This window comes from Lichenostomus cassidix, chromosome 10 (genome assembly GCF_008360975.1).
Source record: "Lichenostomus cassidix isolate B80296 chromosome 10, HeHo_3.0, whole genome shotgun sequence".
NCBI lineage: Eukaryota > Metazoa > Chordata > Aves > Passeriformes > Meliphagidae > Lichenostomus > Lichenostomus cassidix.
The window spans coordinates 8,269,206-8,287,586 of record NC_139491.1 but is presented as its reverse complement, the minus strand read 5'-3'; the positions used below and the strand labels follow the sequence as shown (position 1 = coordinate 8,287,586).

Here is an 18,381-nt window from a genome sequence, read left to right as displayed (position 1 = left end):
AAGTGCACTGCTGTTTATTTTCACTGCTCCCAGTACCAGGGAAGTCAGACTGACAGCAATGAACAGCTCAGTAGGGCAAGAACAAAATACTCAAGTGCTACAGCACATCTGCTGTCACTGTTCCCCTTCCCACTTTGCTTTTCAGAGCTGTTATTTGATTTGGCTGGTAACAGCTAATCACTGTTACTTCTGTAATCAGAGCTATGTTTAAGGCTTTGTTTTTTCCTCTCTCGCAGAAGCATTTGTAAATATTGGATTTCAGGTTTGAGGATGATGAATGAGTTGGAGTATAAGTGCTTCAAATTCAGTCTGCACCTCCAACAAGTTAATTAATTAACTAATAACCTATTTGAAAGGATTCTAAATATGGGGACTGTGAGAGCCACTATTACTTCATCACCATTCCTTCTAGCTGTTCTGGCATACAGATTTATACCTACAGCCTCCCACAACTTCTAAATTTAATCTGTTGTAACCAAAATAAAACAAACATAAGAAATGCAATGAATATTCCTTACTATACTTATCACAAGCATGACTTTCTGAGGCAAAGCTAAGTTTTGCACTTAGACTTCAGTGAGTGTCTGTTTTTTCTTCTGCCTTCCATGGACCACTAAGCTTTTTACCTGTGCTTCCCCCCACCCTGCCCAGGTGTATGTGTCCTGTTACAGAGAGACTGCCTTCCCCTCTCACATTCTCCTGTAACTTAAACTGGATCAAATGAGAAGTTCTAAAAGATTCCTAGAATATCTGCTATTCTCATGACCTCTACTATTCCCAAGCATTTGGGTACTCCAGGACTGTTGCAATTGCTTTTCCAATGAAAACTAGACTATAAAAGCAAATGTTTTATCTTAAAACCAGTTGTATATAGTTTTCTAGAGCTTCTTAAAACAAGCTTAACATCTAAAAGGTGAGAAAGGGAATTTGTTTTGGTCACAAAATCAGGCTCCTACAAGATCTCCACCAGGGAGGAAACAATACAAATCTTGGTATCTTCTTACACCACTAGTCCCTTTCAAACACCTACAGAGCATGGTGAGGACAGAAAACCCTCCTTGCAGCATTGACACTTACCTGGGGAAAGCATCAAAGCAATAGGTTTTCCTGGTGTCAGGAAAAGCTACCCGTAATCCAGACATCAGGGGAGAATGGAGGATTACTGCTGCACACTCGTACCGAGATGCCAGGTCTACTGTAGGGACAGTACCAATGCTCTGACCATACAGGATGATGTTCTCAGGACTCACACCATACCTGCAGAGAAAAGAAAGAGATCTTTAAAAAAAAAAAAAAAGCCAAAACACAACACATTTCACATCACGGATGCAAAACCCAAACCAAATAAACAAAAGTAGAGGAGGATAAAACCCAAAGCATCCCTCCTATCCTTTGTGGCTCTTTAAAATCTAATCCTAGGAGATATGAACTTACAAGCTTAAATTTTAAAACAGTCAAGCAATGTAAACAATCTAAATATTACATAGGCTGAAGAGAGCTATCCTCAAAGAAGGAATGTCAGTTTGGTCATTAATCTTCACCTTCTTCAGGAACAGCTCTTACCTTTCACTCTACAGCACAGCAAATTATAAATTACACTTCCCCCCTACCCAGAGTCACTCTCAGGAATTTCAACTGGATGTTCTAGAAGCTAACAGCCCTTCCACCATTAAACAAGACAGTTACTCCTCTGCCCACCTTTCATTCCATGCAGCTGGAATAAAAACACAAAACTGCCTTATTAGTGACAGCAAAGACAAAAGGTCTCTTCATTTTTCCAGTTTCTGATCAGTAGAAAATATTCCTCATTTTTCTTTTCCAGTTTAACACGTGTCAAGTCTATTTTGTAACTATAAAAATACATAATTCCATAAAATGCAGGGTTCACAGAGTCCTAGATGGCTCCCCCATATTCCCATCCAGTCTATAAAAACTGTCCCAGCCTGTGTGCTGCTTCACACTGCAAAAAAGCTGAGAATGAGACTGCTTCGGCTTTCATTTAAAGTATGCAAATTAGAAAGGAATTTGGAAGGGGCACAGGAAGAGGTGACAGTGGATAGGAAGAACTGAAGAATATTTGGCCTCCACAACTTGTTAGGGAAGCTGCAAATCAAAGCTGTTACTCAATTATAAAGTATTTGCCCAGAAGATTTCTCTCTGTAACCCCACCTCCCATTGCAAGCTGTATAAAGAATAATCAAATGCAGAAGAGAACACCGTTCTAGTGGAAAATAATTTGTGTAAAACATGTCTTTTTGACAGTCTACACAGTCTACAGTCCTGTGGTCACTGCTGTGATGATGAAAATCAAACCCTCCAGTTTAGGCTGTTCCCCATGTACACCTGAAAGGTTTCAATTTCCTTGCAAGGCTGTTTGCAGGGTGTATGGCAGGCTTGGAGAGTACTCGACTTTAAATTATTCGGTATGTGCAAAAGAGAAAATTACAATGGAAGAAAGATCAATTAATAATTAAAATTAAGAATAACTGTACTAATCATCCAATTACAGGCTGTCAGGATTGCCTCATTTTATGATGAAGTATAACTAGACTGGATTGTAGCCTCTGTGAAACTGAAATTTTCTTAGTATTTTTATACTGCTGAGCATAACGGTGCTTTTGGCATCTACTGTTATATGAATAAGCAACTGTATAAAAATATCTCTCTGGAGTAAAATTTTATCCTCTTGGTAACCAAGCAGCAGCTCATGCTGGCGGTCTGTCACCACAGCCACAGCCTGATGTTTTTCAAGACATGTTGTGCAGTGCTTTCAGCAGGTTTTTTCCTCCCCTAGTGTAAGACATAGTCCAGCACACAGCAGAGCCTGGTTGACTTGGTTAACAGGACCTTGGAACAAAGTCTTGTCCTACTAGACTTTGCTCCAAATGCTGGGTGGGAAGGGCTACAGGCATGCACCCCAAAGGTACTACATGCATCCAACCTATCTGCCAGCTGTTGCATCATATTAAAGATAGGCAGAAATGCGTCAGGGAACAAAACATAAAACACCAGGATTGGAACATGATCATCTACATGGTACTTCTGTGGACAAGGAATGATATTAATGCTGGTAGGTTTTGCAATACCATCCTGAACTGTAGTTTCATGATAAACGTGAAGTTCTCTTTCTAAAAGGTTTACAGTAATAGCAGAATTTGGAAAAAGACATTAGAATGAGAATCACAGGATAACAGGACAGCACAGGGAGGCAAGAAAACTCAACACATCAAATTGCCTTAGTGTGGCAATTTTCTTCAACACTGATCTGCTTTAGATTCACTCCTTTTGATGTCATTTTGTTTCTGGAAACATCTCACATTGTATGTGGAGTACCTTGTACTCTAGAGAAAAATCTCAGTTTCATAGTATGCCAGTAAAAGTCAGATACAGTCTATAGAATCATTAAAAAAGCCCACAGATATGTCTAAACTTAAAGTAACCCTTTGTCACTGCAACTATTCAGTACCCAAATTCATAGAAAGGCAATGTGACAATTCTGACATCATGAATAATTGTAAAAGGGTATTAGGACAGAGTTAGTGCACTCTTAGTCTATCATTAGAGCAAATATCTTTTCTGCTTTACATTCCCACTGACTGACAACTAAAAGAATCTTGGAACTGTTTTATTTAGAGACAGTCCCTTTTTCCACAACAGAAGAGTTACTGTAACAGATTTATCTTTTTAAGCCCTTTACCATTAGGTCATCACTCAGCAAGCGAGACATTGAGCTTACCGCAAACATCAGCAGAAACAGCTACATGTAATATTTATTTATCGTGAGGCCAAAGGACACAGAGCAACTCACGAGCTGAGGCCATGAATAATTGAGCTGTGCAAGGTTCTCGGAGCTCAGGGCCAGGGCTTGGCTCAGTGATATCCTCTGCTCCTCACAAACTGCCCAGTGGTGACTCAGCAAGCACCACTCACCTGAGGGACAAACCCACCTGGGGGCTTCATATTTAAAACATAACATTCCCAAAGCAGAGGCCAGGTCCACCCCTCACTATCTGCAAACTTCCTTGTGCTAGATCCTTGCACAACAGGAGCAGTGATACAGAAAGTGAAAGAGAAGAGAGGAGGAGCACACATGGGCAAGAAGGCAGCAATGAAAGAGAAACTGACACAGAAAGAGGGTATGAATATGGTAGAAAAAGGCAAAAGACACTCTGGAAAAAGAGGAATCCTGTTACAGTCTGCTCTCCTATTAAGGAAGAAAGCCTTTCCACCAGCTAAACAGCAGCTCCTAAAAATAACTTCCCCGAAACACACAAGCTTTGGTCTCTGTGGAAACAGAGCTCCATCCGACGGAGCAGGAGAGCCAAGTAAAATTTCTGGATATGCTTGGGCACTTCTCCTGTGGAGCCCATCAGAGAGTTCCAAACAAGAAGGGCAACACTGCAATGTGGAAACCAGCCTTCAGCAAAGCCAAAGCAGGAAACAACTCTATGAGTTACTGTGGGCATATGCAAACCCCTGATTTGACAAAGGGAGGAAAAAGAGGAAAAAAAAAGGGCTGGCATGCTTTTTTTTTCCCAGAGAACTCCATTACTGAGAACTGCAGCTACTGCTGTATAAATGATGCAATTTCTGCTCCCTTTACCCACAAACTCTTACAGGTGGCAGAGCTCAAAGCTCTCCAGCCTATTCCACTGTTAGTAACCCACAAGTACACTGTGGCTAATGGATTCCAGAGAAACCCCAGCAACCTTCACAAGCAGTACAGCTCTCTATACCTAGAGCTTCAGGCCAGGTCTAGCTAAGGCCCCAAAACACTCCACAGTTAATAACAGTAGTTTGGAGGAGTAGTTTTTTCCCCTGTGTTAGTGCCTCAGTTTATACAAATTAGGTTTACCAGCACTTCTGGTCTCCCCATGAACTACGTGCACAGCAGCTGGTTATTAGGAGTCCACACCCCAACTCTCCTACTTATCCTGCACAGAGTAATGAGATCTCAGTCACGCCAGCAGATCAGCAGGATACAGGAGACTGGGAATATTGCTGACAGAGTACAGCAAAAGAGGATGAGACACAATTATATAGTTCAGCTGCTCAGCTGTATGGCTGTGGCTCAGGCCATGTCCCTCCTCAGTTTCCTCATACAACACCGATGATGGCATCAACTGGTACCTCATACTTGCTGGCTAACAGCACTATGTGCAAACTATGTATTATCTCAAAGCATCTTTAATTATGAGCTAAGATACTGAATCCCTCCTCCCCCTAGGGGTGCAGCTTTGAGCCATGGAGCTGGAAAGTTTACCATTGCTATTTTTACTGTCTCCTTGCTCAGTGCAGAGCCCTGGTGGAATGCTGCTGTGGGGACTCCAGACGTGTCACAGCTGAAGCCCTGCAATGCTCAGGGCCAAAGCTTCTGTGCCAATCCTCAAAGGTGCCAAACACATATTCATTAAGGAGGCCAGTCTTTTTTTTAGGCTTACTGAATCCATGAAGTTAACCTCACCCTGTATTTTCAGTTTGAACTTTTATGGTATTTGCTGTCCCACTGTCCCTTAGCTGAACTGGAAAGCACAGAGAGCAGTATGTATATAGCAACAGCAACAAATTAGTTTTCAAGAACAGCCACAGAAACTATCTGTGCAGAGCAGTTTGATGGCACAAACCCCTTTCCACAATGCTGCTGAAACCTGTGTTTAACTGCCACTAAACTAAGGCAGGGACTGATGGGCGAGTTCTTCCTTCCAACACATAAAGTACATAAATTTACACGGCAGGAAAATGAGGTAAGCAGCTCCTGCTTTCTCACAGGCAGACTGAATTTGAAACTGGGCACTCCCCTCTCCAGCAAACACCAATGAAATCAGTAATTTTCAAGACACAAAGAAAATCCAGCATACATCAGGAACAACACAAATCATGCTACAATTTGCAGGAAATAGTGACTTCTAGGGTTCCTTTGCTAGAACATACATGTGCTTGCTTCTTCATAATCTATTCAAGTCTGTTTCTTTCTGTTTATACAAACCCATTGGTAACAACGTACTATTTACCACCTTCTGAAAATGCATTACATTTAATAATCCACAGAAATTTCAATCACTTGTTAAGAACCACAGATAGATATTCTCTAGCATCATTACACACTTCCATAAGATATCCATGTACGTTTTCAGAAATAAATTGGCTATTTAATCCTCTATGAATCTAAAAATCTAATTTTGGGGGTAGAAAGAAAAATAAAAACCCTCAATTATGTCAAAGTCACACATGAAGATTGCATATCTTGAGTATGATTTCATGTTGTGTGACTTTTAAATTAAAATAAATCAACACTAGTAATTCAGTCAATAATGATCATTGCAAGAAATTTATAATATCAGAAAAAAACATTGAATCTTGCATTGTTCTTCTGCAAGTACCTCTCCAGCATGTCAGCCAAAATGCCATAGAAATTACAGCAGATTTTTAGTCTAAATGCCAACATTAAACTGAGAGGAAGCCATTAGATTAAAGATTTTTGAGTTAACCATAACAACAACTGTCAAACGAGAAAAATCAGATTTCAAGATTCACAGGAAACCCTGGCACACAGCAAATGTCCCTGTGCCAGTTTCTCCTCAATTTCAAGTTTCGAGTTTCCTTGAATTCATACAAACATAGTTCTAAAATTCTTCACTGTTTTACTGACACTGACTCTTTAAATTTCCTTCTCCTCTACCTCCTACCTCTCCAGATCCACAAGTGCTATGCAATTCAAGTTCAGGTACTCCACACTCTCTTTCACTTCACATTTTCATGATGCTAAGAGCCAAAACCAGGTTGTATTCTGGCTTATGAAGCTGCAAAACAGAGTCCAATTTTTTTGGCATATGTCCCAGCACACTGTCACAGGAGCAGACAAGTAATTCCACAAATGTGTTCACTCTCAAAATAATTTAAATGGCTGACAGAGAAATTTAATCAAGGAATCCACCACAGTTTTATATCACTATTACTTTTACTACCACACCAGAGAGTCATTTGATTATGCCATGGAGAAATCCCAGTGCTAACCAATAGAAGCCAACTGATATGGAATTACAGAACGAGCCCATGACTCTTGAAAATGCCCTCTTAAAGGCAATTTTGGAAGTTATTAGCAAATATCACACTACTACAGGCTTGCTGGACTATGTGACTAGCATTAATCCAGTGATGTACCAGCTCCTCTTTTCATATAAATGATAAATGGATCAAGTGGAAGCAACTTCTAGGCACTTCTGAGGATGATCATTTGCCCTGCAGTAACTTAATTATACCAAAGCATGAAATCACTGCACCTGGTTGCTGATTACTGTTCTGTGGCAATCAGTGATCTGTTATCAAACACTGAACTGTGCTCACAGTTCAACCAAGTCCTGACAAGGATATTGAATATCACTGGAGAGCTCAAGCATCCATGACAAAAGCAGGGATCTACACACTGCTGAGTGGTGAAATCCTAGCAAGTCTGCCCTGAACAACCAGGGTAGGTAAAGGTAAATTGTATTTCATGGCATTGCCTAGTACAAACTGTAATGAGATTACATTTTAAATTAACTGAATTATGCTAATCCGCACTGAGTAGCTTTGGGGTGACAGTTGGTTGATTTTTTTTTAATAATATCCAAATAATAGTTTGTCTGAAAAATTATTGCTTTTTCAAATACAGCCTTAAATTACCTTTTGTTCACCTGCCTCAAACATAAGCTCCTGAAGATGTCATGTTACAAGGTGGGAAACACCTTCTCTGACTAAACTAAAACTGCTCAGGACTCAGAGCAAAACCAAGTGCTCTTGAGCAGTAAATCCACTCACCTCCTTTTTTCCCCTTAGCTTCACCATTACAAGGAAGTTCCTCTTCCCCCAGGCAAAAAATAGGCAATCTGTGCTTGCAGATCTATTTATGTTTTTAAGGAACTAAAAATTAAAACCTTCTTTGTTTTCTCTCATACTGAGGACTCAGCTGTATTTATAACATGACTTTTCACCACCACAATAACCCAGGATACTGATTTGGGTGTCTGGTTTATGATAGATTGCTCATTTGTCTACCACATGAACTAGCAGTTTTATGTATAAACAACAAACAGATTTGGAACAGTTGCTTCTGCCTGACTGAGGGTTTGTTGGTTTTTTTGGGGTTTTTTTTGTTTGGTTGTTTGGTTTTTTATTTCCCTCGATAGCAGGGAAGCAGGAAACCAAGTTTTCATTAAATGTGCACTGAAATTTGAACAGAAACTTGTGCCACGGGCATGCTGATGTAATAGAATAACTTAGCCCCTATAATCATTAATTCTTTCATATTGAGTGAAAGCAAGGACACTGACAGGCAAAAAGGACTCTTGTAAAACATCCAAGAAAAACCAGCAATGATGTGGCTGAGCAGTCTTGAACTCCTACCTTTACCATTCCACTGCTTTATGACAAAAGGCAAATAACATTCCAAACTCAGTGCACACTCATGCAATGACAGGGAAGTGAACACCTTCCTAAATTAACTCCTAAATGCCCTCAAGTTTCTTTGCTTTAGCACCCTTAAAAATCAACTAGGGTTCTGCAGCCAGCACTGGCACAAGATTATAGTTTTGAAAAAACATGAGAACCCTCTACTCTTCATAGTTTGCTGCTTCCAAAGTGCTGTCTTAGAACGATCTTGATTCACACCATTTAGTCCCAAGATACAACATGTAAATGGCATATAAAATGATTTTTTTTTACTCCAGTTATTTCAAAAATAGAGCACTGGAGTTAACTTTAATGAAGTATTTTGCATTTAATTAAGATGCTCTGTAGCAAATAAACCTGGAATACAGAAGATTGGAAATTTTTGCTGGCCATTGAGAACTATCTTTATGACCACAGCATCAATAATTCACAAAATCTCAGTCAGCTACATTCTATTATATATTCTTTACTGCAAGCAGTGTACAAAACCTATAGAGTCATTCTCTGAGGTACATTTAAATAAACTGAGATGGCAGAAAAAATTCAGTTACTTTCTCAGAGAAGCTCAGTCTACAGTATCTTCTGAAGGAATCCATTATCTTCACCCCCAGTTTCTACCTCATCTCTATCCTGCTTGGGTATTTTTACTTCAACTGCACACATCTCCTATGCTCTGATACATCAGAGCTGAGATAGATGAGTGCATTCCTCACAACACTTGATGTGACATTAAAACTTCAACCATCTTTTTACTGTTGCAAAAAGCCTGCACTTTCACTTAGGGCATCCTACCCTCAAAACCTGAAAAATAAGGTAAACTACTCCCTAAAATTGTGCTCCTAATAAAGGTTGTTATGAAAAACAAGGAAGATTTGATGATATCCATGTACATAAACATATTATCTTTTAATGTAAAGACTTCAGTTATAACTGAAGTTAGTTCAACTAACTCAGAAACTGATTCCTTAGGAAAATCTGAGTGAAAACACTAAGACTGGTTATGCATTCCCACAAGTTTTGTGCTTTCATAGCTGTTTCTTCAAGTTCAGTTACTTCCAAACTGGAGAGCCTTGCCTTACTCCTGAGGCTGAAATTTCACAGAGAGCCAATGCATTTTGGCTCACCTCCCAGGCCCATCACATAACCCTCCTCACCAGCCTTGGCTCAGCACTGGGAAACTGAGGGTTTACAAGCCTGCAGGAAACAATCTTGCAGCTCTTCCACAGTTCTCAAAGCATTTTTCTTCAGGAGCACTGAATTATTCTTCTTCCAGTATTTCCACCTGTTCACTGAAGCCCCTCTGACACCTGTGTCGAGCACTGCTCTTGCCTGGACTCCTCACATCAAACACCAGCTTTCTGATCTATTTCCCTCACCCCTCCACACCCAAAGCACCACACTGAGGTGAGGCCACCCTGCTGTGGCACTAATTGCCATGAGCTGCACCTAGGCAAGGCTTAAACCTCTGATTCATGAGCTGGGATGATTTATGGAAGGAGAGTGGTGGCTTTTGACCAGAGCTGCTGCTTTTCCACCATCTCAGACATTTCTCCCCTTCCACTGGGTGCAGCCAGCTGCCCACAAAGCAAGGAAAAATTCAGTGTACAAACCAGGACAGTCAAGACAAAAAGAAATGGCTCTGGTTAAGTTTTCTGTCAATGCATCAGGCTGTAGTTTCTGAAAATAATTATCACTGTATGAGCACAGAATGAAACAAGACTAACCTAGGCTGTAATCAAACTGCAAAGCTCACCTAAAATGTCACACCAGAAGATTTGCACAGCTGGTTGGTCACACACACTGTAGCTTCATAAAACAGGTATTCCTGATCTAAGGATCCTTAACAAGAAGTACATATGCAAATTCTGCTGAAGGCAGTTAGTTGTCTGGATGCTATAGCAGCATTAGATGGTTTGCTCACACTGGAATTAAAACATTGGAGATTAATATTTGTAAAGACTGGATGAAAAAAATTCAACTCAGCAGTCAGAAACTGGTATCTACAGATCTTCATCCTTGAACTGTTCAGGTAATGAATCCCACCATTGTTTGAATTCAACAAACTAAATATTGTCTTTTGTGTGGGGGGCTTCTGTTTTGAGGTTTGTTTCTTGTTTGGGTTTTTTCCACTCTTACCTTCCGTCTGCATTCTCTTTCATCTGTTTAATGGAATTTTGTTTATGTTTCAATCTCTAAGTAAAAGCTATTTCATCTACAGGTTTTTCTAAGAACTTCACATTTTCAAATATTAGCAGCATTAAATGACTTGATTTTGCTAGCATTATTTAATATAGCTGGCAAGCCATTAAATGTGAAATATGTGGCACTGATACAGCATTTTCCTGACATCACTCACAGACAACTGTAGCTACATCTAAAACACAAGCTGGTAGAAAAAAGATTCAAGTGTTATCTCCATAATGCTAACAGAGAAGAACAAAGAAAAAACTGAACTGTCTACACAAACAGCAGGTGCTCGTTTCCAAAATCCTATTACAGCCGACATTTTCACACTGTTCTTCAAAGACCCCTGCAAATCTGAATGCTGTCTCTCCCACAGAGCACCAGAGCTGGAGTCCAAGAGGATTACACAGGAGCTGGAATGGATAAGGCCTTGCAAGTATGCAACCAGACAAACTGGAGGCAGCATTTCTTCCATCCAGAAGCATTAGTGTAGCTCAGGCAGTGATTTGAGTCTTCAACAGAAAAGAGATGAGAGCAGAAAGGCAGGATGGAGAACAAGAATGGCAGAAGTTCTGATACAAAAGTGGTCCATGACAGTGAACTGGCCCAATATTCCTTAAAAGAACCAACAGCAGATGAATGCATCTGTCCCCAGAACATGTCTTTTAGCAGCCAGCATTGTATGAAGATGACTCAGCTGGCAGCAGGATTTCTCTCTCCTTTACAGACTGACATTAATATGCTCAAGCACTGTAGAAGAACTAAGATATTAAGCAAAAATGAGCTTCTCTCAAAGAAATGCAGCATCCCATAAACACTGAAGGGCTCTATACAGAAGCCAAGTGAAGAAGTGTCATGCCCTGTGTTATGCAGGAGGCCATATACCCTGCTTGGATACTCCAATTCTCTGGAAACATTTCATCTTTCTTTGAGTTACTCTAACCATTTCTACAGCCTTGAAGAAAGGCAGTATTTTCTTTTGATTTAAAAATCAAAACAATAGGCGCTTCCTCTGCAATGACACGTCTCATGAATCGTAAATAGGAAGAAATCCTACTTGGCTAAGTGACACTGTAACCTCTATTTTTCCCCACCCCTAGGTAAGGGGAGAAAACACATACCGATTTTTTATTTGCTCAGAACACTGAGCTTTGTCACAGTGTGAGTCTGCATACGTTTAAACATCTGCTTTCAAAAAGTGCCAAATTCACAGCCTTACAGAGAAACACAACTCTCCTGATGAGTCTCTCCTGTCTTGCTTAATTATCCATTTTCAAGTAGATTCGTTAAATATTCTAGCAAATACCAAGAATGATAAGTGGCAAATGGAAGATGACAGTCATTTCATGAAAGCAATTTATTACCTGAAAAGATTCATCCAGAATCTTTTCAGAGACAAGAAAACCTCAGTGTTCTGTTTTTCTCTGTGCCATTTTTATATTGGCATTTTTGACTTTTAAATCAGACTCATCTATTCCTTTTTTCCCAAGCATCCTCATCTTGCACATGTTCCTTTAATGAACTTTTAGCACAATCAATGTTCAACCCCCAGTAACAGTCAATATAAACCTAAGATGATTAAAAAAATATATAGCAATCACCAGGATTAAACAGCACCAGATGTTTTAGAACAGCAGACCACAGATAACTAGTTCAGAGCTTAAAAATCAAATTTCCTAGCCACAGTCTTTATCACCACAAACGCAGGGGGCTAAATCCCTCTTCCCTTCTCCCAGTAAATACTACTTAGAAATGTGTATAATAAAATTTAGCACAGAGTCAAAGTTTCTTCTGTGTACTTCTGATTAGTTGAAGTGCTCATAAAACCTGCCTTGTGCTCACTAAAAACTTACAAAAGTGGCACAAAAAAAAAAGTTATTACAGAAATTTATATCTCCATTTAATGATGTGTAGAAACATTAAGCATCAGTAAACTTAACCTGTCTTAAAGCAACAAATGTTATTCTGAAAAACAGGAAGAGCACTTCTGTACATTTAGAGAAGAACTAACTTTTCTAAACTCAGATGAGAAAATTCAGTCCTGAAACCAGGTCATACATACTTGTTCAGCTTATCCAGCTGTCTTATCTGGGATCATCCGAGTCTATGGAGTAAAAGACATTTTGCCCAGATTGTGGAAATCAAGAGGTTTTAACAATGATCAATCAGCACACTTGAAGAATTTGTTTTCTGCCAACACACCTAGTTAACAGGGCGAATTGCTATTGTAGTTTCTTTAGTGAAAGATTTCTTGCTGCTCAACATTTTCCTTTCAAACCAGGATGGTAACTAAGCAATTACCAGCTATGCCACACGAAGCAGAAGTACCTCACAGTGGATCAAGGACAACTGTTAATGCAATCACTTAAGGTCATTATTTCAGCTGATGCTAAAGGTAGCAACTGACCTGCAGCTGCATCTTAGAAATTTAAAAAAATAAAAATGAGAAGCAGCTTCCTGATGTTATTCACCACCCTATTTGCCTCTATTTCTGATGCAGTCCTTGTAAAGCATGCAGACTCCCTACTTGACTGCAGTATCACCACAGAACAACTGGTTATGCAGGAAAAAATGTTAGCAATTCCAGTCCATGCCACACCGGCACTTAACTGCCTCCCAATAAACCGGCACAGCATAAAGAAGTCTTGTACTGCTGGAGTTTCTATTTTTGAAATAACAGATAACAGCACAGTGCTTGGAAAAGAAGTGTAATAATGTCTACATTACTATCCAAGTTGGCATTTGGCCATGCAGGTTTTCTGCAGTTCACCATTTCACAACACGGACACTTTCAGCTATAAGCTACTGCTGTTTCCTCCCCCAACAAACATTTTTCCTATTTAGCTCTGCACAATTACATTTTACAAATGGATATGGTGTTCCCTTTTCCCTAATACCATAAAGCTGCCAAGAGAGAGGCAAAATAGAAATATTAAATGACAATTAAGGAAAATATTTAAGGAGGAAGTCTGGTCAGTTCTACAGTGAAGAACAGGAAAGAACATAGTTCACATGGCCCAGGAAACACTAGGAATAGTGGAAGGATGAAAAACAGAGTAACAGACAACAAATGATGCCTGGTAAATTGTTCTCTCCCCCTCAAAATTTCAGTAATTAAATGAGCTAAGTTTAAGCTAACACTGCTACCTTTATTTCAAATTAACACAAAAATTAATGTACTAAAAAAAGAAAAATAGAAAATTGCTGTGAAAGAAAGCCAAAGATAATAATAGTCTTTTGTGCAATTTTTCCTGCTGCTGAAATGCAACAAATTGGGAACTACATCCAGGTAAGATCCTTAGGGTTTATGTTCTTTATTATGAATATTAAAGCAGATTTTTGGATGGAAAGAGTAATTTCCTGAAATAATTGGAAGGTGCCAGATCTTATTTGTGTAAATAGTGTCTGTTCAATGCTCTACACAAAATGATCTACAGATCTCAGATGAGCTTTGACAGAAGGACATCCAATTTGGAAGGGTGGGATATTTGGCACCAGATTCCTTAATCTCAGGATAGAAAAGAACTCAATAAATCAAGGAGACATTACAACCCACTCACTCTCTACAAAACTCTATGAACATTGAGGATTTATGACAATACTATCTTTCAAGATCCATCAAAAATTCAGATCCAAATTATATTCAAGTACATTCAGTCATCTTCATCTTTTATTAATGTAAACACATATCAGAACAATTTCTTTTTCTAAAAGCCAACTTTGTGCCCGTATTCCTTTTACAGATAGTCATTTCCGTATTATCAGATTGATTTTTAGTACACATTTCAAGGAGAGGATAAAGAACTAATTGTACTGGGCTTATGCACAGCAGGCTTTAGAAGTGAACATCACATTACATGAATAATTAGCAAGAGTTCAGGGGAGAGGGCAGAGGGTTTTGCTATCAGAGAAGCAGAAGGTTGGAAGCTGGCAGAGATACAAGAAATCAAAACCTTTTAGGCACACTGGACAGGCTTAAGGTTGAAACCCCACTTAATATCTTAAACTACTGAACTGACTCCTCAAAGGGTGCTGCTTGCATCAGAAAGTGCTGCCTGCACCACATGGTGACTCCCAGTGTATTTATTAACCAGTGTGAGCAAAGGTTACACGTTCATAAACCCGTAGGAATAAAAATAGCAAAACTGTAGCTGAAACATTACCCTGCCTCTTCCCACAACTCTGGTTCTTTTACAGTTTGTTAAACTTGATGAGATGCTCATACCCGGAATGAAACAGTAACTTTTTCTGGAATACTAACACACATTAAAGCCCATGCTTTACCAGAAAAAAAACAAGCTCATTGCAGCAGGGAACTACAACAAAAAATACTACAAAGAAAATGTGTACTACAACTTCAATATGCAAGTTGAGGTACATTTAGATCTTAGAGGAAGGAGGAAACTGTCTGGCTCTTGAGTAGATGCCTCAAGGTAAGAATTGTCTAGGGAACACCTCCAAAATTACTATTAAATCAGCTACTTCTTTCAAAAATAACTCAAAACACCACTTAAACATACAAACACCTTTGTAAGAAATTAAGTTCTAAACAACAAATAGCATGTTGGAGAACTTTTGTAAATTTGCCCTGGAGAGCATGCTCCAAAACCAACACCATTTTCTTGAAAGATACTATTCTCCCCAGGCTGTCCTACAGCCAACATCCCACCTAAATAAATTCGTCAGATGTTGTGGAAGACTACAGAGAGTTGGGACAATGATTAAGTTCTGTATAAACTGGTCCAATGCTTAAGGCAGCAAGTTAATTTCTCAAACTTTCCTTTAAAGTGTAGATGGTTACATATACCATTTTGGCTGCAAAGTGCTCAACAGAAGTTTCCTTTGTATTACTGCTGGCTTATCTTTTACTTTGCATATTATTAAGGCTTGTGATTTATTGCATAATGTAACAGTTAAGACAAAGTGTCTTGTTTAATTTATTATAAAGAACCACTAAGATTCATAGAATAATGCTAATAATCTGAACCTTATCTCCATTTATCTGCACACTAGAAAAATACACAGCTAGTTCTGCTTCTTTGCTGATGTTGAACACCTTTTTTCCAGTTCTGTAAGGATATTCAAAGCAAAGCTAACTAAAAGTTAGGAGGAATGTTTACAAAGATTTTACAATCTGAGCAAAACCCATTATAAACAACCTTATTAAAGGAGAAACATTTCAAGTCACTATTTAAAGGGTGTTTTCCTGAGAAATGTGTTGAAGTTGGTCACAGAACTTTCAGACTTGCTGGTTCCCATTATTCATTACTCCACAGTTGTTGTTCTGCTGCACACAGAAACAAATGGCCATGCCATGGCACAAAGTTAAAATTAACTGGTTTAACATACTGAGATCTTGAGAAATGTGGCAGTGTCCTGTAAAATAATAATAATATAAAAGAGTATCTTTGAGCTTCTAGCTGGCACTGCATGCCTTGAGAAGGGTTGCTTGCCAGCCACTGAGCTATGCAGCTCAGTTAGCAGCATGCCTTGGCTGATAAATAAGGCTCCCTTGAGTCAAAGTTCTTAAAGTAACATTTCTGTATGTAAGCAGGATTTTTTAATAAAGCACAATAACACTGAACTTCCTAAAACCATAGCCCAAACTGTCTATTCCAACAATCAATTCCTAGTCAACAGCTGAAAATAGAATTTTCACCTTGAAAGGTACACCTAGAGAGAACTTCAAGAGACTGTACCAATAAATAATATTACAGTCAGGAAAGTTCATACATGAAGTTTTTCTAACAAATTTGCAATACAAAATAAAAACCAGAGGCAATACTTTGACATTACCTCTAATTTAAATTTTTCCCTCTAGACTTTGAGGCGAGTGTACTAACTTAAAACCTCATCTTCCACACCAACATCATTCTTCACTTGTTAACCACGTGGAATTCACCTTTTTGAAAGTTGAGAGACTACAGATTTATTTCATGATTATAGGGATTTTCCCAAAGACATGCATGTGCTTATCAGGAGCCATGAAACCAAGGGTGGGAAGGTGGGTGGGCATGGAGCCAGTTCCTGCTGTTTAGCCCAATTTTGTGCCTCTGTATTATTTGGTCTCATAGTCAACAAATCCAACCACAGTGTTTCATTTTAACAGGAGAACCTTTGTTCTGTAAAGCTAACATAGTGGTTAAAAAATATAAAGATATGGACACAGATAATGCCAGTACAACTCTGTCATTATACAACTGGCCTATGCTTGCACCTTTCTGTGATTGTTTGTGGGCAGCAGAGCTTAATGTGCAAACAACAGTAACCCATTTTTCTCAAATCAGCCCTCGGAATAAAGAATGCAAAGATGCTCCTCTGTCCTTAAGCTGACACTATGCACTATTCATCCATTCCATTCTACATTCTTAGCCTTCTGTTAAAAGCATCTTTATTCCTCTGTGTTCATACAGCGTTTCCTGGGTTTACAATCCCACATTTCCCACTGCTCCCAAAACCTGACACACTGAAAAGAAACACTGCCAGCAAAACGCTCAGTTTGAGGCAGGAATGAAATTGAGCTTCATCATCAGATGTCAGGCTGAGCACACAAGACCAGTGTAAGTCATTCATCTAAAAACTGGAAAGCAGGGCAGTCAAGATGAAGCAGAAGCAAACGGGTCACTGCAACTGCTTATTCAATTCATCAGTACTTGTCTGCAGCAATCTCAATTACCCACCACCAACTGACACAGGAAGTACAGGAGGTTTGCCTATCGGTTGGCTTGGTTTTGTATTTTAGGCCATACAAACCCAAGCTTTAAGAGTTAGACAAAAAACAATTCTTAATCACTTAGTTTCAGACACCTAGGAGCCACCAGCATTCAAAAATTGTAAAAAGGTTTTTTTCCTAGATTCAGGAAAACACAAGGAACCCTTCATCTTGTACACAGGTAAGTGCCTTCAACATCTCTCAAGTTCAGTGGCAACTGAAGCTATCTCCTAATCCACAGGAACAGATTTCTGATCTTCTTAGGGGCTACGTGGCAAAAGCAAGCCTGTACGTGCACAAGCATGTTGGTACAGCAGATTTGCACCTTATTTTGAGACTCATTTCAACTGCTTCCAATGTAGCCTTGTAATTGATTTACATTTGTGAAGGAGGGCAGAAAGGATTCTTAGTTATTCATTAAATTTATTATCAGCATTAGGAAAAAAAAATCCTACGCTATTTGTTCGTTTGCTTAACCAGTGCTACGTAATTTTGAGACTGTTGGCCTTAAAGCCACCAGAGAACACAACTGTGAAACTTAAAAGTGGATTTGGGGCAGGGATTAAAATTTAGTATCATCACATTGACCTCTCCACCAGGCACATCACATTAAAAGGAAATAGGAAATTCACACCTATGCTCCAGCAGTTAGGCTCCAAAGAGCTAATGCTTGGCACTGCCCCTGTACAGTCCATCTCCACACGAGGAAACATCACAGGACCAAAACCCACTAGAAAACTGAAAAGAATCTGTTCTCTTCATTCAATATGAAATAGAAATATCCATTTGCTGACTGCCAGTTTTTCCCACAAAGCCAGTTGCTGGCAGATAACCACTTGCATACCATGCAATGGTTTCCACCTATTAAATCCCACATCTATCTGCAGTCCTGGATAGCACTGCTACTTTCTTTTCGTTCGTTTCACTTACATCTGCAAGCAATAAACCAGTATAAACCAAGCCCAGCACTCTGGAATATTTCTAAGTAGCAGAGTAACATAGAACAAAGGGTGAATTTGAATTTTTGGAGGGGTTTTTTGGTTTTGTGGTTGTGATGG

General features: G+C 39.2%; 1 protein-coding gene across 1 annotated transcript in view; it reads right to left on the bottom strand.

Annotated features, from left to right (window-relative positions):
- Positions 1–18,381, bottom strand: part of ABHD17C (abhydrolase domain containing 17C, depalmitoylase) — a 28,861-nt gene that overhangs the window by 3,620 nt on the left and 6,860 nt on the right. The window contains exon 2 of the mRNA XM_085070476.1: positions 1,078–1,257. Coding sequence (XP_084926602.1) covers positions 1,078–1,257 — 180 coding nt within the window. The remainder of the gene's footprint in view (positions 1–1,077; positions 1,258–18,381) is intronic.